The following is a 20894-nucleotide window of genomic DNA, read 5'->3' as shown; positions in this document are numbered from 1 at the left end:
TTTGGACAATATTAGCTTCCTTAGTGAAAATTAAGGCAAAAAACACAAAATAATACATGGGAATGTCTATTGTTTTTCATATGCAATATACTTATTAGATATTCATGTTATTTATATTGAGTTGAATTCTGGGCCTTGTCAATACATGAGCAAACATGGATAACACTCAAGAAGGTAACATACTTTCCAAAACTGAAGGATAGCAAATAACCTTTCTAGCCTGTGATTAAAAATCAGCTGCTTGTACTTTAATTACATTAGTTGGTTGTACTTTAATGTTTACATAGATATGAATCATTTACAATATTTGTACAACAGCTATATTCAGAAAATGAAATAATTTCTAAAATAAATTCAGTCTTCTTAAAGAAGATCTCAACTGTGGAAACTGTACCCTAAAAAGGCAAATAGAGGGTAAAGAACTGATCACCTGTATTGTCTGTAGCCTTCCTCTGGCCGATATTTTTCCCATTACTGGCTTAACATGCTGCTTTGTTCTGCACTGTATATCTGCATTAAGACAGGAAGCTTGGCAGTTGGTAGGTGGGTAGGGCTCTGCTTCCCCATATCAGAGCTCCCCTCTGGTGACTGGTGATCTTATAGTGCCTATGATGGATGATTATCAAGAAGCAGCAGGAGAGGTATAGGAAACACAGATCCACATAATGAATAAAACAGAAGCAAGGAGATTCTTGCACTGTTGGTCTTTAGGTACAGCCTCCTCTCCAGCAAGGAGATGAGTGAGAAGCTCATCATCTAAAAATCCACTCCAAATTTCACAGGAATAGCAATCAGAGGCAGCAGTGCCTTTCACACAGCAGATATTTAGTTATAAGGCTGTAGGCAAAGGAAGTGCAGTTGTTTTTCAAGAATTTAACAAAAAAGTAGATTTTTTTGGGTACTGCTTTGACACACTCAAAGTAGAACTTGAGCTTTAATATCTATGTAAATAGTTAGTTTGGGTGGTCTGCCATGTCTTTTAATAATGATGCTGTGATTTAGTTTACTTTACCATACAGGACACCCATACTCACATATTTGTGGCACTTCTGGACTGTGAGATCTAATGGGGGTTATACAGTACTTTAGTATCAAAATCATGCAAGTTATCCAAGCTGGTGGTTACCTCACATTACTTAGGATTACAATACTATTTGTGATGATTGTGAAAAGATTTAAACTACATCTGAAATGGATTTATATACTGAAAAAGTTTGAGATTATACTATGTGTGTGTATATGTATGTATATATATATATATATATATATATATATATATATACAGTCAGGTCCATAAATATTGAGACATCGACACAATTCTAACATTTCTGGCTCTATACACCACCACAATGGATTTGAAATGAAACGAACAAGATGTGCTTTAACTGCAGACTGTCAGCTTTAATTCGAGGGTATTTACATCCAAATCAGGTGAACGGTGTAGGAATTACAACAGTTTGCATATATGCCTCCCACTTCTTAAGGGACCAAAAGTAATGGGACAAATGGCTTCTCAGCTGTTCCATGGCCAGGAGTGTGTTATTCCCTCATTATCCCAATTACAATGAGCAGATAAAAGGTCCAGAGTTCATTTCAAGTGTGCTATTTGCATTTGGAATCTGTTGCTGTCAACTCTCAAGATGAGATCCAAAGAGCTGTCACTATCAGTGAAGCAAGCCATCATTAGGCTGAAAAAACAAAACAAACCCATCAGAGAGATAGTAAAAACATTAGGCGTGGCCAAAACAACTGTTTGGAACATTCTTAAAAAGAAGGAATGCATTGGTGAGCTCAGCAACACCAAAAGACCCGGAAGACCACGGAAAACAACTGTGGTGGATGAGCGAAGAATTCTTTCCCTGGTGAAGAAAACACCTTTCACAACAGTTGGCCAGATCAACCTACAGGAGGTAGGTGTATGTGTTTCAAAGTCAACAATCAAGAGAAGACTTCACCAGAGTGAATAAAGAGGGTTCACCACAAGATGTAAACCATTGGTGAGCCTCAAAAACAGGAAGGCCAGATTAGAGTTTGCCAAACGACATCTAAAAAAGCCTTCACAGTTCTGGAACAACATCCTATGGACAGATGAGACCAAGATCAACTTGTACCAGAATGATGGGAAGAGAAGAGTATGGAGAAGGAAAGGAACTGCTCATGATCCTAAGCATACCACCTCATCAGTGAAGCATGGTGGTGGTAGTGTCATGGCATGGGCATGTATGGCTGCCAATGGAACTGGTTCTCTTGTATTTATTGATGATGTGACTGCTGACAAAAGCAGCAGGATGAATTCTGAAGTGTTTCGGGCAATATTATCTGCTCATATTCAGCCAAATGCTTCAGAACTCATTGGATGCTGCTTCACAGTGCAGATGGACAATGACCCAAAGCATACTGCAAAAGCAACCAAAGAGTTTTTTAAGGGAAAGAAGTGGAATGTTATGCAATGGCCAAGTCAATCACCTGACCTGAATCCGATTGAGCATGCATTTCACTTGCTGAAGACAAAACTGAAGGGAAAATGCCCCAAGAACAAGCAGGAACTGAAGACAGTTGCAGTAGAGGCCTGGCAGAGCATCACCAGGGATGAAACCCAGCGTCTGGTGATGTCCATGCATTCCAGACTTCAGGCTGTAATTGACTGCAAAGGATTTGCAACAAAGTATTAAAAAGTGAAAATTTGATTTATGGATTTGGATGTAAATACCCTCAAATTAAAGCTGACAGTCTGCAATTAAATCACATCTTGTTCGTTTCATTTCAAATCCATTGTGGTGGTGTATAGAGCCAAAAATGTTAGAATTGTGTCGATGTCCCAATATTTATGGACCTGACTGTATATGTGTGTGTGTGAAACTTGAAAAATTTGAATATTGTGCAAAAGTTCATTTATTTCAGTAATGCAACTTAAAAGGTGAAACTAATATATGAGATAGACTCATTACATGCAAAGCAAGATAGTTCAAGCCGTAATTTGTCATAATTGTGATGGTTATGGCTTACAGCTCATGAAAACCCCAAATCCACAATCTCAGAAAATTAGAATATTGTGAAAAGGTGCAATATTCTAGGCTCAAAGTGTCCCACTCTAATCAGCTAATTAGGCCATAACACCTGCAAAGGGTTCCTGAGCCTTTAAATGTTCTCTCAGTCTGGTTCAGTAGGAATCACAATCATGGGAAAGACTGCTGACCTGACAGTTGTGGAGAAAACCATCATTGACACCCTCCATAAGTAGGGAAAGCCTCAAAAGTTGGATGTTCCCAAAGTGCTGTATTAAAGCACAGTAATAGATAGTTATGTGGAAGAGAAAAGTGTGGAAGAAAAAGTTGCACAAGCAGCAGGGATGACCGCAGCCTGGAGAGGATTGTCAGGAAAAGGCCATTCAAAAGTGTTGGAGACTTTCACAAGGAGTGGACTGAGGCTGGAGTCAGTGCATCAAGAGACACCACACACAGATGGATCCTGGACATGAGCTTCAAATGTCGTATTCCTCTTGTCAAGCTGCTCCTGAACAATGTCAGAAGCGTCTTACCTGGGCTAAAGAAACACAGTCACCAAAGATCCATTATCTCCTGCGCTCAAGGACTCAGATCAAACAAACGTTAGTGACAAGCAGCGTGTTGTGTATTCATCCACTGGTGATCAGAGGTTGTGCAGCTCTATCATGAAGCTGGGGAAGCTTAATAAAACTGTAGAGGAAGATGAAAGAAAGAGCGCACAAACCTTGCGCATTACCTCAATATATAGTGACTAATTTTATTAATAAGGAAATATACTCACAAAATGATTGTATAACAGGCATAAGTAACCATAATCCAAACAGGGTTACAGGTAAATCTAAAAGGGGGGGGTATGAATGCTAACGCGTTTCGAAGGGTGCTCCCTTCTTCATCAGAGCTGGGTTTGGCAGATAGAAACTTCAGTATGGCAGAGTTCCCATGGCAAGGAGATATTCAGCCACTGAGTGTCAGTATTACAGCAGGCTAAACTGCTAAACAGGCTGAACTGCTGTAATACTGACACTCAGTGGCTGAATATCTCCTTGCCATGGGAACTCTGCCATACTGAAGTTTCTATCTGCCAAACCCAGCTCTGATGAAGAAGGGAGCACCCTTCGAAACACGTTAGCCTTCATACCCCCCCCCCTTTTTGATTTACCTGTAACCCTGTTTGGATTATGGTTACTTATGCCTGTTATACAATCATTTTGTGAGTATATTTCCTTATTAATAAAATTAGTCACTATTTATTGAGGTAATGCGCAAGGTTTGTGCGCTCTTTCTTTCATCTTCCTCTAAAGAAAAACAGACCTGGTCTATTGCTCAGTGGTCCAAAGTCCTCTTTTCTGATGAGAGCAACTTTTGCATCTCATTTGGAAACCAAGGACCCAGAGTATGGAGGAAGAATTGAGAGGCACACACTGCAAGATGCTTGAAGTCCAGTGTGAAGCTTCCACAGTCTGTGTTGATTTGGGGAGCCATGTCATCTGCTGGTGTTGGTCCACTGTGCTTCATTAGGTCCAGGGTCAACGCAGCCATCTACCAGGAGATTTTGGAGCATTTCATGCTTCCTTCCGCAGACAAGCTTTATGGGGATGCTGACTTCATTTTCCAGCAGGACCTGGCACTTGCCCACACTGCCAAAAGCACCAAAACCTGGTTCAATGACTGTGGGATTACTGTGCTTGATTGGCCAGCAAACTCGCCTGACCTGAACCCAACAGAAAATCTATGGGGCATTGCCAAGAGAAAGATGAGAGACATGAGACCAAACAATGCAGAAGAGCTGAAGGCCACTATTGAAGCATCCTGGTCTTCCATAACACCTCAGCAGTGCCACAGGCTGATAGCTTCCATGCCACGCCACATTGTATATGTATATATATATATATATATATATATATATATATATAGAGAGAGAGAGAGAGAGAGATCGAGCACTAACGTGTGTGTGTGCATATGTTTATAAATTTGTTTCACACACACTTCATCTTGTTTTAGGTGAACAGACTAAGTCTCAGTACTAGAAATCAGTTTAGGGCCTGGGCATGTGAGTATTATGCCTGCTCTATTACAATCTGAGTAGCAGCTTTCGAAAACAAAGGGTAGCACAGTTGGCATAGTATCTAGTTAACAGTAGTTGGTGCAACAACACTGGGCCTAATTTATTGTGCGGCAAACCCTGTTGCCCTATAGCATCTACAATCAAACCTACCCTAAGAAGTGGAAAATACTAATATGAAACTTGAAACTTGACTTTAGATACTTCTCTAAATGCTATATATGTAATTAAATTAACTCAACAACAACATTTCAGTTACCAAACAAAAGGAAGTAATGTTTACTGTAACATCCCCTTACCGTGACGTGCAAAGATCATATCTGGCTTATGTGTAAACTAAGCTATTATTTCCTCAGAAATATGGAAAATTCTCTTATAATTAAATGTATGCTCCTGCTAATGGATTATGTATTACTCTGAAAAATATGTCAATAAAACATAATCTTAAAAAAAAAAAATACTGGATCTCTTCTTGCAATTTATGGTTACCTAAGAGGCTAATTCCTTCTTCTGCATTAGGGGGTATCTAACGCCTCCTGTTACATTCACTGTACTCTCGAACAGTGTTTCTCAACCTTTTTTCAGTCAAGGCACCCTTTAAAATTATGAACATTCCTGAGACACCCTTATAATTATGGACAGTCTTGGGGCACCTCATTCTAAAATGGAGTGCCTGTAGACTGTCCATAATTTTAAAAGGGCACCCCATTCTAAAATATGCAAAACTATTCTAATAGTTTTATATAACACAACAACATCCACACCTGTAGGACACCCAACATTAGAGGTGATTTATTCTTCCAAAGCAAATACACTTTTGCACATTAGTACTGAGTAGTATTCAAGTGTTCCTCTTCTCCCACAGTTTTTCTATATCACTGAGCTAATGTGACCCCAGCACTGATGGAGAGGGGTGGGGGAGGGTCGAACTAGGATGCTGAGAAGTGAGAAGGCAGCTGAGATCCTCCTTATCAACTGATGATGTCATTGGTTGTCAGGATGCCGGTGGCTAGAAGGTTGTAATGGTGCACAAAGAAAACCCGTGGCTTTGTGTAACTAAAAGGCAGGCTTGTTCCACCCACTGGCTTGTATACATGTTTTGGGCAATTTTTAGACTTTTTGAAAGGCACACCTGAAGAAACCTCAAGGCACCCCAGGGTGCCTGGGCACCCTAGTTAAGAAAGGCTGCTCTAGAATACAATAAAATTCTCAGAGGACAAGGGAGATCTCTTCTAAATACCGGACCAGGTGGGAAGTGTCAGCTGCCAGATGGATAGTTGCTGCAGCACCCATTTACATTTACAGCCAACTGCAGGAATGCAACCAACGCGTCAGCTGCTAAAGCACAGAGATCTGTTAAATAACCTGGATGATAAACCAACTCTGCAACATCTATTAGAATTTGACATATCTGTTTTTGGTGGTCTGATCACTTAAAGACTTTGTAAAATAAACCTCTCATGAGAAATTACAGGGATGCCTTTACTGATGACCCTTGGAAAATAACAGTTGCCTGGCTGTTCTGATGTCTCGCAAGCTTCAACTTTGAATCAATGAGCCTAAGCAATGAAACAGATCAAGAAAATAAGAACAAAGCCTGAAGTGTTTATCTGCATATACAGTATATTCTTAGTCAGTATCTTGGAGTTTTGAAAGCAGTAGGTCAGCTTAAAGTGTATGTAAACTCTAAGAAAAAAACTTCTATTTTACTCCCTTTTTGGTTTGTTAAATATACAGTTGGAAGTTATATCTGTTTTATAAGTGCAGAATAAAACCTGTAGATACTGTCAGACACCCTGTGAGCTGTAAAATTCCTGTCCTTTCTGCATCTGCTGACTGATATCAGTTATCATTGTTTTCAGCTACACGTGGACTTCAGAACACTTCCCCAATGGTATGGAAAGGAGGAGAGGGGGAGAGATTATGTAGGCCTAAAATACCTTGTCCTAGAGTAAAAAAAATCTGTTACTATGGGAAGTAAGCATTGCCACCATAGGACAATAACTGTGTTACATGGAGGATAACCAGGTGAAAATAAAGGAAAAAAATAAAAAAAAAATCCAAAGACCAGTAAGCTGTAATATTAAATGTTTTTCGTGAGTTTAGATAACAGCCCGGCAGCTAACAAATCCAGGAAAGCCTCACAATGGCACTCTGTTTTATTCAGATGGATATATGTTTCGGTTGAAAATATTACTCAGGGGTGAATTATGCAGAAACAAATGATAAGATTGCCTTGTGTATACCCAGATTTATGTTAAATTTATTTATTTTTTTACTTAAACATACTGTAAATAATATGTGATCTCTATAGCCCAAATAGCAAAATAAATAAATGTTTCACATTTTTTCACAAAAGATGCCACAATAAGTGTAAAAGTTAGCATTAATACACTTTTATTCATTTATTTTTAGCTGATGTTCTAAACAGAAAGAAATGTTATTTTGTGCAAATCCTACTATGCCAGGAAGTTCCCCTTAACAGCTCTGTGACTTTATTTTGTAAGTGCTCCCACCCAGTTCAGAGGAAAGCCAGAGCTCTCTCAGCACAGCTTGCTGGCTCTATATAAGCTGCGCAGCTTCCCAGTTCAGCACCCCTCACTGCAAAGATGAGATCTCTCTTCTGTCTGTTAGCCTCTGTTACTTTGCTAACTGGTCTACACGCTGCAGAAGAACAGATTGCTCTATCAGTGAAGCCTGATAATGCCTGTCCTATAAAAATGAAGACTGGAGGAAAATGTGACGAAGATGGCAATTGTCCCTATCAGATAACCATGCCTCCCATGACCATTCAGCTACCTAAGCAGTTTCAGCTGCTTGAAAAAACTCTCAAAGAAGTCCAGAGCCTGAAAGAAATAGTAAATAATTTGAAGAAATCATGTCAGGACTGCAAACTGCAGGCAGATGACAATCTGGAGAAGGACAAGGATGAAGTGCCAGATGGGGGCCAGGTCAATCAAATCCAAGATCTGCAGTCTAAGGTTAAGAAAATGTCAATAAGTCTGAAGAACGCTCGATCCCAAATAACCACCTTGCAGGATCAACTGGAGAAGATGAACTCGGTCAGTATGAACAGCGTGGAAGATTATATCGACAGTAAAATGGCCAATTTATCAAGAGAAATAAACACAGAGGACAAATGCTCATACAACTGTCCACTACTTCAGCCAAATCCAAGTAAGTCTGTTTATTTATACAGGTGCATGCTAAATGATTGACATACCAATATATTTTTACCAAATATAAATGTAAAACTTAATTTTAAAACAAAAAAACAAAGTTTAAAATGTTAAACTGTGTTATTTAACATGAAGACGTACAGTTTAAACATAAGCTGTAGTTCACTACCAGTGTAAAATAATACAGCAATATACCCTGCATCTGCCCTTAGACAGAATGATCACATATACACTTACTGGCCACTTTATTAGGAACACTTATTCAATTGCTTGGTAACACAAATTGCTAATCAGCCAATCACATTGCTGCAACTCAATTCATTTAGGCATCTATATGTGGTAAAGACAACTTGCTGAAGTTCAAACTGAACACCAGAATGGGGAATAAAGGGGATTTAAGTGACTTTGACCGTGGCTTGGTTGTTGGTGCCAGACGGGCTGGTCTGAGTATTTCAAAAACTGCTGATCTGCTTGGATTTTCATGCACAACCATCTCTGGGGTTTACAGAGAGTGGTCTGAAAAAGAGAAAATATCCAGTGAGCTGCAGTTGTGAGAAGAAAATGCCTTGTTGATGTCAGAGGTCAGAGGAGAATGTGCAGACTGGTTTGAGATGATAGAAAGGCAACAGTAACTCAAATAACCACTCGTTACAACCAAGGTATGCAGAATACCATCTTTGAATGCACAACACGTAGAGCCTTGCAGCATATGGACTACAGCAGCAGAAGACCACACTGGATAGCAAAGTGTACCTAATGAAGTGGCCAGTGAGTGTATTACTGCCCTATTCTTCCAGCTTTCTTTTGTTAGCAGTTAAACTGGCTAGCTCTAATTTTAGGAGTTGCCACATTATTTTTTTGTTACCTACTGTATCCCTTAAACTCATTTCAATGAACTGAGCATTACAGAGCTATACTTACAAGGTGTCATACCATCTTCTTTTTATGTGTTGAAAACTTTACTGTTTCTCTTTATATCTACTTCTATTGCTGTGGTAGCTCCTTATACTATCCGGCTCCCTATGGAGCCACAGCAATGGGCACACTCCCCTACCTGGGCTACTGAGCTATGTATTAGAGGTAAAGGGACCAGTAGAAAAGCTTTGATTGCAATTTTTGCATGCATATTTGAATGTCACACCCTGTGCATTATAAGAAATGTAGTCCTGGCGTCAGACACCGGAATACAATTGTGTACGTGCATTTAGCTGGAAGTGGAGGGAGAAGCGTGGTTACATGGGAGTTAGTGGTGCCTTCTAATGATATGTGGAAAGTCCATTTACAAACATAAGTGCATAGGTTGTTTTTATTCGGAGAGTTTAATACTACTTTAAGATATCCCACACTGAAACTGAATTTATCATCAAACTCTATATAAACCAATAGGTACATTGATACCAGTGAGTGTAATCTACAAAGGTGAAACTATATTTAAAGTGTTTGTACATCTAATTTAGCATCACCATCTAATATATTCAGGATGGAAAATACTGAAATTGTATTACTGCAAAACAGCACAGTGGCTAAGTGGTTGGCACTTCTGCCTAGCAGCATTAGGCAGTTCAAATCCCAGCCACGGCACTACCAGCCTGGAATTTTCATGTTCTCCATGTGCTTGCATGGGTTTCCTCCGGATACTCTGCATTTCTCCCACACTTCAAAAGACATGTTGGTGTTTTAATTGGCTCCTGTCTGAATTGGCCCTAGTAAGTGTATGTGAGATAGAGACCTTAGATTGTTAGCTCCTTGAGGGCAGGGAATGATGTGAATGTAATATATGTGAAGTGCTGTGTAAACTGTTGGTATTATATAAATACATAACCAAATAAACTTTATGTGAATAGCTAAAACCAAATTGAGATACATTCTGTATATGTGATAACTATCACAGAGAATGACACCATTACTTACCCCCCTAGAGCTCTTAACCCTCTTCAGCTACCTCACTGGGCTTTGAAAGAACATTCCCCCACTATTGAAGTCCACCATGTGCTTTCTAACCCCCATAGACTTATATAAACACCCATGCCTAAAATATGTTAGGATGATAAAGCAATACAGCATGCTTCACTAATAATTCTGGTACTTTATGGAAATTAAAAAGTTAATATAAACACAGATGTCAAGTAAATACATTAGATTTTTAAATAAATAGGAAAAAAAAGTGTTTTTTCTTATACTTGATTAAAGGGATAGTTTACCTTTACCAAAAAAAAAAAAAGAGAAAAAAAAGAGAGGAAGGCGCCTCTAAGTGCAGTATTGACTTCAGGTCTAAAGAAGGAGCCTATTGAGCATGCTCCGAAATGCATTACCGCCCCCTTCACCTGCTACATCTGATTCTACTCTCCAAGCTTAATTTTTGATGTACAGGCACATCCTGGTCTCTACTTCCTGATCCTATAGGCATAGTATGCTGCTGGACGGCTGGATGTCCCACCTGGATCTAATTACCACACGATGAGTCTTTTTAATCGTTTATCTTGTAAGTGCAAATTTTCCATTGTTTACTGAATAAATTGTCAATACTGCACTTAGAGGCGCCTTCCTCTCTTTTTTTTGTTACTGCATTAGAGCCTTGTTTCCACTCTAAGAAGAGCTGCCTAAGTGTTACTGCTCCCATCCACCCATCCCTGATATCCATCTGGCACCTTTATCTTACAGCTACAGAGGTTGGGCTCCAACAAGCGCGCCCTATATAATATACATTTTCACCTTTACCAAAACACTGCCTATGCAGATAAAGGGGTGGCTGTAGATAAAAACAAACTGTGCAGCTCTGACTAAAGTTGAATAATACCCTTGCTATAGGCATAGGCCATTTACGTACCTCATGAAGCCTGACTGGAATGCTCCCAGGATGTTGCTAAGTGAGGCCTAGTCATTACTACTCACCCCCACCATCACAGGAGTGAATTCTCAGCCACTGCGCTCAGAGCTAATACATCAGGGGAGAGAAAACATGTGAGGGGGGCCTAAATCAGAGAAAAAGCTCACTCCTGTGATGGTGGGGGTGAGCAGTAATGACTAGGCCTCACTTAGCAGCATCCTGGAAAACAAACTCTGCATTTCTGATTAAAGTTGAATAATATCCTTGCTATAGGTGTAGGCCATTTATGTATCTCATGAAGCCTGACTGGAATACTCCTAGGACATTGCTAAGTGAGGCCTAGTCATTACTGCTCACCTCCTCCATCACAGGAGTGAGCTCTCAGACGCTGCATTCAGAGCTACGACATCATGAGAAAGAAAAAGCATTCGAGGGCGCCTGAATCCGAGAAAAAGCTCACTCCTGTGATGGTGGGTTGATCAGTAATGACTAGGCTTCACTTAGCAATGTCTTGGAAGTACTTAGCAACGTCCTGGGAGTATTCCAGTTAGACTTCATGAGGTACGTAAATGGCCTACACCAATAGCAAGTTTGTTTTTATCCACAGATGCCCCTTACCTGCATAGGCAGTTCTCTGGTGAACTATCCCTTCACAGTTCAGCTTTAAACGATAGACAAACTCTTAACCCCTTGTTTAAAGTTTGACATTTATTTGTCATCTTAAAGAGGAGAGGGGTTATAGATATGTCCGTCTAATCACATTGTGACTGACTCACACCTCCAAAGCCCAGGGTGATGTCAGATGGGTACTTGCAACATTTTTCCACAATACCATTGTCATAAATTCGTTGCATTGTATTACATTACATTTGATGTTGATGGGTCTTTTTTTAAAGATGTCATAGTAAAGCCTCTCTCAAGCTATTAAAAAATGAATTTCATAAATGAAAAATTGCATTTATCTCTTTAACAAGTTCTTTAAATTGCTCCAGAGATACATTGTTACAAGGCCAGGGCAGATCCAAATCAAATGTAGTAATTTCTGCTACATAATAATATATTGACTAACACATATCAAACAGAGCCAGAAGAAATTGTTCTCCAAAGAGAGGTAACTTACTGGAGAATGTAGTGGAAAAAAAGGAAATGAGAGGTAATTTTCTGATAATGGAAGAAAACTTGGGATCACGAGTTACAAATTAATGACACAGAAAGAGATTGAAAACAAATCTGCAGAAAAACAGGTGCTTGCACTGGCTGGCGTCTGCTCCAGCTCATTGTGTATAAAGATTTCCAATAAGCAAAACTTGGCAAATGATTTAAGTAACATAGAGCAATGCTTAGTGAGAAGGAAAGTGCTCCACAGGGGCTTGTTGAAGATAAAGCAACAGGGAGGAAGGAAAGTAAAAAACAGGTAACTAAGCTTACTGCTTATGTTTAGAAAGTTGTATTACTCATACTAAGAACAGCAAGTTACTATTTAACTAATTATTTTTTCAACCCCTAAGCTATTATTTTTAAGTAATGGATATTAATCAACGTTTTGATCATGATGGGGGTTCCACATGGATTGACTGACAACACTTGTAACTTGATACAGAGCTTGAAAGTGTTATGCTTGAAAGTGCGCAGTCGTGCTAATTTTTGTATGAAGACACACTTTTGCAACTTGGATATCTCATCCTCATTTGTTATATACATATACACACAATATTGCCAAAAGTATTGGTACGCCAGCCTTTACACGCACATGAACTTTAATGGCATCCCAGCCTTAGTCCGTAGGGTTCAATATTGAGTTGGCCCACCCTTTGCAGCTATAACAGCTTCAACTCTTCTGGGAAGGCTGTCCACAAGGTTTAGGAGTGTGTCTATGGGAATGTTTGACCATTCTTCCAGAAGCACATTTGTGAGGTCAGGCACTGATGTTGTATGAGAAGGTCTGGCTCACAGTCTCCACTCTAATTTAATCCAAAGGTGTTCTATCGGGTTGAGGTCAGGACTCTGTGCAGGCCAGTCAAGTTCCTCCACCCCAAACTTGCTCATGCATGTCTTTATGGACCTTGCTGGTGTGCAGTCATGTTGGAACAGGAAGGGGCCATCCCCAAACTGTTCCCACAAAGATGGGAGCTTGAAATTGTCCAAAATGTCTTGGTATGATAACGCCTTAAGAGTTCCCTTCACTGGAACTAAGAGGCCAAGCCCAACCGGATTATGGTTTCAACAGTGTTCACTGGAACATTCAGAAGTTTAGAAATCATTCCGTAACCAATGCCATCAGTATGTTTTGTAACAATAAGGCTGCAAAGTTCTTAAGAGAGCTCTTTGCTTTTACCTATCATGAGATGTTTCTTGTGTGACACCTTGGTAATGAGACACCTTTTTATAGGCCATCAGTTGAGAATGAATCAGCTGATATAAATTTGCACTGACAAGTGGCAGGATTGCTTTCTAAACTACTGATAGATTTCAGCTGGTATCTTGACTTTCTATGCTTTTTTTGCACCTCCCTTTCTTCATGTGTTCAATACTTTTTCCCTGTGTCATTCCATTTTATTACACATAATTTCATTTCTGAACTTATTTGTTTTGGCTTCTTTGTATATATAAAATCTTTTGTTGTTTGACAAATAAACACAATGCACAACAAAAGGAATCCCAAAGCACTAAAGGTTATCTAGTGAGACCGCAAAGCAGGCCCATTACAACCTTGGACTAAACTGCCTGATAAGGCACAAGGGATTGCTCTGATGCCTTATTAAGTAAATAAATTATTTCAACACAGCTAAAAGTAATAACACAGCTCTCACACGGGTGTATACTTAAGTGAATGAGTAAAGTAAATGAGGCTTTTCTCATGACTGGTTTCGTTTAACTCTATTTTTATAGAATATTGACTTAATTACTGATTTATACGTTCTCTAATTTATTAGCGACTATTTACATACAGTGTGTTCATTTCTTACATTTTCTATTGCATGTTGTTTTAGAAGGAAAACAACAGAATACATAACAGTGTCATCAGGTTTCACAGACTTCTTTTGGCAGCACAAACTAATTAGTGACATTACATACATGACGATTCCCCTCCACACTTCCTATGTTGTGGAAGCATTTCCTTGATGATACCTGGATAAAATACCTCTGTTTATAATTCAGATGGGACATGGTGTTCAGTGTCACACTGCCACTTCCCTTACACACAAGTCTGCACACAGGGTTGAGAACGGTCCTACATTTATAACTTTTTTATCTCCAAGAAACAGCTGCAGTGATAAATGTCTGTTATATAAATCAATTAATGACAGCGGAAACCACCGAGTTCTAACATCATCCACCCTTTCCTATTCAGGAAGCCAAGCTCTCTTTCGGTGATTATCTTTCCCATTGTCCTTTTTAAGAGACTATACATTCATATTTTGAAGATGTGTAATACATATTTTTTGGAAAAAGTTCAGTCCACAAGTTCACAAAAAAGTGAGAGTTGTCTTAGTAAATTGAGACGTGGGAAAGTATCTGAAGTATGTAAATGTTTAAGAATACTTTTAGGTAAATAAACAGGAAGTAGAAAGTTCAAGCCTTGTATACAATACAATATTCAGCCAAGTGAACAGCACTACAATACCAAGAGTACCATCAGTCATTTCTATCTAGACAAAAGGTTCTCCACATATCTGTAGTTTTCCAGTGAAATGTCACGAAAACAATTATTTCTAAATATATACTTTTATTTTTATACTTTGCTACAATTTTCAGTTTATCTGAAAATAAATTTGTTGCATGAAAACAGTCCCCAAAACTAAGGTTGTCCTTAATTTAAATAATCTGGCAACATACGACATGAAAAACAGAATGAACTACCATTTCAAATCTTAGATGTCAAAGGCATCAACTTCATCAACGCAGTACCCACATACCATCAGCGAGAATACAAATTGAACATACTATCATTTTCAAGTACTACGACACTAACTACATTGTACAGTGAACACAGCTTGGTACTGCTCTATCAGATGTCTCCTTAGATAAGGTTATTGAAGATCAGTTTTGTGCCACTAGATTCTGTATTAGTCAACATATTACACTTCTACGTGCAAAATAATTACTTTAGAAAAGAATGGCTACAGTATTCTCTGTAAAATTCAGAATATACAGGGTGTGAGGCTTGCATTACATTTTACAGATTATTACCAAAAATCATATCTTTTGTTAAAATCATATTTTGTATTATGAAATGAAAGAGAGAAGATGCTGTTAGAGTTGAGTTGTTAGAGTTGTGATTTATTTCTTTGTTTTCTTTACAGGTATGCAGCTCATCTACAAAGACTGTTCTGATTACTTCAAGCTAGGCAAAAGGCTTAATGGCATTTACCACATCCTGCCAGATCCAAAGAACAAAACATTTGAAGTGTACTGTGATATGGAGTCCATGGGTGGAGGATGGACTCTGCTGCAGAATCGTCAGGATGGCAGCATACATTTTAACAGGACATGGAACGAATATAAAAATGGCTTTGGTAACCTTACTGGAGAGTTTTGGCTGGGTAATGATAAGATACATCTGTTGACCAAAAGCAGTAACATGATGCTAAGAGTAGAACTTGAGGACTTTAAGGGTGTGAAGGAATATGCAACATATGACCAGTTCTATGTCGCCAATGAATATCTTAAATATCGATTGTCAGTCAGTGGCTACAGTGGAACAGCGGGTGATGCCCTCCACTTCAGCAAACTGTACAACCATGACCAAAAATTCTTTACAACACCGGATAAAGACAATGACAGATATCCTTCAGGAAACTGTGGGGCTTACTACAGCTCTGGATGGTGGTTTGATGCATGTATGTCAGCAAATCTTAATGGTAAATACTATAAGAGTGACTACAAGGGAGTGCGTAATGGAATTTTTTGGGGTACATGGAAAGGTGTGAATGATGAAAGCATCAGCAGTTTTAGGCAATCCTTCAAAACTGTTAGAATGATGATCAGACCAAAAGACTTCTGATCATAAATGTTTTTTCTAGTTTTGGCCAGAGTGGGGAAAGGTTACTGTCATTGTCCCTTTTGGGGGGGGGGGGGTTATTTACTCCCACTGTGGGTCTTCGTGGTGAACAAAACCTGGGGGAAATCTAAAATTTTACAGTTCACACTGGAACAGAAGTGGAGGAGAATGTTCTGTGTTTCAGCTGTCAAATATGGAATTTCACCCCACTCTATGGGTACTTATGTCTCACCTTCTATTGTGTCTTTAGGGAAGAAAATGAGCGAAAATCTTAGAAGGACACAATGGCAATAAAAAGTTGACAGAAATTCTTAACATTTCTGTTTGCCCTTTTGCAAAATTAGAGTTTGGAATGAGTTGAAGGATCTTCTTATTTATGTACAATATGTAATACAATGTACAACAACCTCCAACAAAAAAAAACAATAACTAAGTAGTGACTTCAAATATGACACACATTTACTGAAAAAAACTTTGGTACAAGATTCATTATAAAATAATCTATCTTCAGAAATCTACATTTCTGAACCGGACCTAATGACAATACTTAGGTGTAGCTAGTGGTGCCTGAAAGTTCTTATATTAGCCTTTAAACCCATCCCAGTATCCCTTTTGGTTTCTAGGGCCAGGCTGTACATGGGACCCTGACTTCTACTCAACTTGAGAATAACCCCATGCCTTTCTGGTGATAAGTCCCATTCATGCCATTTAATTTCTAAGCAATAGAGACTCTACTGCCCACTGTAGTTTTTGACCGTTGAATGAAAAGTGAGGAGTGAAAAGTCAAGGCCCCAGACACAGGATTCAAGGGCGTTCCACTGAGGCAAAATCATCCATTATAGACCCTCTCCGTAAAAACAACTAACAAGGCCAGTTTTCTGCAAGAGAAAAGGTAGCATACTTTCCTGTCTAATGGTCCATGTCTTCTACTTCCTGTCCATTCCAGCGCTGTAGCCTCCCTTAATCTCTTCAGTATTCAACTAGGAGTGCTGATTGACTGTGTCCCCTGTCTGTGCTTGCCCCTGTCTCCCTTTCAACCTCTGTCACTACAGGATGCAATAATGAGTACAATGGACAGCATTGAAGATTTCTTCATCCATGCTGTTTGGCATGGATGGATGAATCTAATAGCCCGTGGGCTGAACTTTCTGTTGGAAGTTTTGTCCTGTCTATAATGTCCATTGACTTAACTGATACCTCTTAATATAAGGGATATGGTAGGATACCCAAGCAAAATGACAAAGGGTTCCAGCTAGTGATCAGCAAATTAATTTTCATGCTATGCAAATCAGTGAATTAATGATTCACAATTGACTGGAATCATGACAGATGTACAAGGACAAAAGTCAAAACTTTGCAAATGACAGATTCTCCTGAGTCGATCAACACTAGGGCACAGACAGAATGATGGCAGTAAATTTACAGGCATTAATATTTGTAATTAAATCATTTGGTATCCTTTCTCCCTATATTTTATTAGGCTATTTGTATCCATATAATGTGGAAATATAATAGTTCTGTAATACACCAGAGGGCATATTTATAAAACAGTGAACCAGACATGCAAGCATTCACTGCAGGTGAATCTTCCAGGTGAATATGTTTTAAATGACAATGACTGATTGACCACCAGTAAATGTTTGGTGAAATTCTCATTTACTGCTTTATAAATATGCCCTTAGATGTTACCAAAAAACAACTTTCAAGATTCTGGCTGTGAGTAAGGGTTTGCTTAAGAAAGTAAAGAGTACTTGCATTCACTGTGTAATACTGCTAATCGGTTTTCTGTTTCCAAACTATAAAGTGTGTATACACAGGAATACCTGTCTTATATAGAAAATATTGGGTTTAAATCTGAGTCAGTGTTTTTTTTTCTCTTGGGTGAGTTACTGCCAGTATTACCAAAATAAAGAAAAAGAAGATCTATCATTATATTTTTTATTGTCCTGCCCCCTATGGGACAAAATACATGTAGTATTTTGCCCCATGTTGCCAGGTGCTTCCTAAACCTAGGTAAAAGGTCCAACCTGCGCCCCTCCTTTCTTGCCACAGGTGATCTGACAACAGCTAGGAAGGAGACAGACACTTCATAACGATTGCCATTGCATGTCTCGGAAAAGGCTCATAGCTGATTTGGAATTAGACGTGACAGGAGGGGAGGGCTGCCAGTCAGAATTCAAAGGATTAGGAAACATGTACTACATGTACTTTGTCCCATAGGGCCACCACTTCTAAGGACTGGGAAGCTATATTATATTACATTTTTTTTTTCAGTTTAGATATGCTTTAAGGAGACAAAGCCATGCATTTTTTTTTTCATTGTTGAGTGCTGCATTTTTTTAAACAGCTTTTATCTACCCCTTTGCTGTTGTTTCTGTTTTTCATATGTCTGAAGGTCTATGTTAGCTTTAGGTGAAGTGACCATATTCAGTTTTGTTTACAGACCTCTCCTTGGGAACATAAGGTGGTAGGGCCCCAGGTTCAACATCAAATTATTAGTACTCTCAGTAACAGGGAGTGATTTCAATAAATAAATATTTTAAAAAATATCAAGCACCAGCATACAGTCTCATTTATACCTTACCACTTTACCCTTTATGGTGTGTCTGCTCTGAGCACACATCTATAAGACAGGTCCCCTTAAAGTACACTGTTGATTTTTTATCCAATGTTGATAAAGATAATATTTTTGTACATATTTAAATATTGTTTTAAAACGCTGTAGTAATATATATTGTAAATGATACAAATAAACATTTAGTAGTTTTTGTGTTTTTTGCAACAACAACAATCAAAGTGCACACAAGCAAGTTTTTCTTCCTAAAACCTATAGTTTTAAAGCTGTGAAACTATTTTACTTCCTGTGCTGGAATTTCCACAATGTACGTCTTCCATAACTTTACCATTTTAGGGCTGAGAATTCATCTTGTAAAATATCAAAACAAGCAAATGATCTAACGTTCACTAACTGCTAAGATTAGCATGCTTCTCTTACATGAAAATCATTTTCCTTTTTTCTGGAAGCACAGAGCATTTAGCAAATAAGACTGGTTATAGTATATATAAAACCCAGTTGCTAAAATATCATAGAATTAAACATGTTCATGTGATTAAAAATGCAATTTTCAGTCTTCTTAGATCTGCAGCTGAACCTGCTATGAAGCTCTCTAAAAAGAACACAACCCCCATCCTCCTCTCTTTTTTGAATATCCAATTACTGTCTGTGCTGGCCCAGCTTCTGTACTCCTCCCCTCACCTCCCTATATATTATTATTATTATACAGTATTTATAAAGCGCCAATAGTTGGCTCAGCGCTGTACATTACAAAGGGGGACAGAACATGTGACAGAACAATACCAATACAATGCAAAACATGAGGGGATTGAGGGCCCTGCTCTTTCGAGCTAACAATCTAGGAGGGAGGGGATAGTGGTACAGGAGGAGATAGCTATAACCTTATATATAACAGCTGGGGGGGAGAGGTGAAGGGGAATACAATAAACTGTCAATTGTGTGACAGCTAGGGCTGCTGACATCTCATCCAAGATGGTGGTGGCCAGCACCAGTCCCAGGGATTTTGAACAACTACACCAGAGATGTTCTTAAAGGTAAATATAATGCCTAAAACACATGAAATGCCCATATATTCATATGCCCATATAGATTGTTGTGGAGATGAATGGTCTGGTGACAGGGCCTCTTTAAAGGGTTCAGACACTTCTTATTATAGCATGATAACATTGTTCATGTCTTCCAATTGTTTTCCTGTGTCATCAACATGTTACACAGGCTGCAAATGTAGACTATAAAAGTGGTTGCTTTAACATACATTACATGGACATGGTCTAATGTTGGATTCAACTGGACACAGCCGATGACTGATCACTACACGGGCATACTGCCAGTGTCATGTGATCACTGTGACCAATCACAGCAGACCACATGACAATTGTATACCTTACCTTACATGCCATCCAGTGTATACAATTGTGTTGTCAGCTTTGATTCGTCACAACAGTCAAATGGTATAGACAGGGCCAATCACAGCCCATCTGTACCATGTGATGAGATTTGGCCAATCACAGCTAATCACAAAAAAAGACACTGAATTAATCCATTTCATTCATTAAAAATGGTTGCTAATATCAATGAAATACATTGGTATAAGCAGTCATAATGTGTAAAAAAAAAAATCCTGATCACTTGCCCAGAGTAGTACAGTGTTACCATGGTAACACTGTATTACTCTGGCCACAGACTGTTGAAAAAAAGAGAAAAAATGTAATATAAAAGTAAAAAAAAAATAGAAAAATATTTATTTAATTATTTTTTACATACTGTCACCAGTCAGTGTCCCTGATCACCCCAACACCAGTTATATGATAAAGCTGTACTGTGACAAAAAAATTACAACTTCAAAAAACTCGCCATGCCTCTTACTAAATATCTTGAACTGTCTATTTTCCAAAAATGGATCATGTGGGGGATATTTGTACCATCCTGGCTTTTTCAGGCCTCAAGAAATGTGATTGGTTCTCAGTACATCAGGACTGATCAATTGTCAGATATATATATCCCATAGTTTGTGGACTCTATAACTTTCCTACGGACTAAATATTATACACTAATTTGGGTTATTTTCACCAAAGAAATGTAGCAGAATACATTTTGACCTAAATTTATAAAGAACAGTTATTTATTTGCAAACTTTTATAACAGAAACAAAGGAAAACGTGTTTTTTTTCTTCAAAAGTTTGTTTAGCAAAAAATAAAAAATACAGTGGTGTTCAACCACTGCCAAAAGAAAGCTCTATTTGT

General features: G+C 38.6%; 2 protein-coding genes across 3 annotated transcripts in view; one reads left to right on the top strand and one right to left on the bottom strand.

The window, feature by feature from the left end:
• The window catches only part of CCDC146 (coiled-coil domain containing 146), a 142371-nt gene that overhangs the window by 86625 nt on the left and 34852 nt on the right, over window positions 1-20894 (bottom strand). The gene's annotated exons all lie outside the window — the stretch shown is intronic.
• FGL2 (fibrinogen like 2) lies at window positions 7609-18871 on the top strand. The gene is made up of 2 exons (XM_089685664.1): window positions 7609-8244; window positions 15378-18871. Exons 1-2 carry the CDS (start codon window positions 7677-7679, stop codon window positions 16076-16078), a joined length of 1269 nt encoding a protein of 422 aa, XP_089541790.1. The 5' UTR covers window positions 7609-7676; the 3' UTR covers window positions 16079-18871.

This window comes from Staurois parvus, unplaced genomic scaffold (assembly GCF_062004578.1).
Source record: "Staurois parvus isolate SC_StPar_1 unplaced genomic scaffold, SC_StPar_1.0 ptg000019l, whole genome shotgun sequence".
NCBI classification, from domain to species: domain Eukaryota; kingdom Metazoa; phylum Chordata; class Amphibia; order Anura; family Ranidae; genus Staurois; species Staurois parvus.
The sequence above is the reverse complement of the archived record's forward strand: the minus strand, read 5'-3'. Positions and strand labels throughout refer to the sequence as shown.

What these genes read in the sequence shown, in the direction of transcription:
- FGL2 (XM_089685664.1), top strand. Translation starts at nt 7,677, where the DNA reads ATGAGATCTCTCTTCTGTCTGTTAGCCTCTGTTACTTTGCTAACTGGT. An exon ending in ACTACTTCAGCCAAATCCAA is followed by an intron (nt 8,245 to 15,377) that starts GTAAGTCTGTTT and finishes TTTTCTTTACAG; the next exon opens with GTATGCAGCTCATCTACAAA.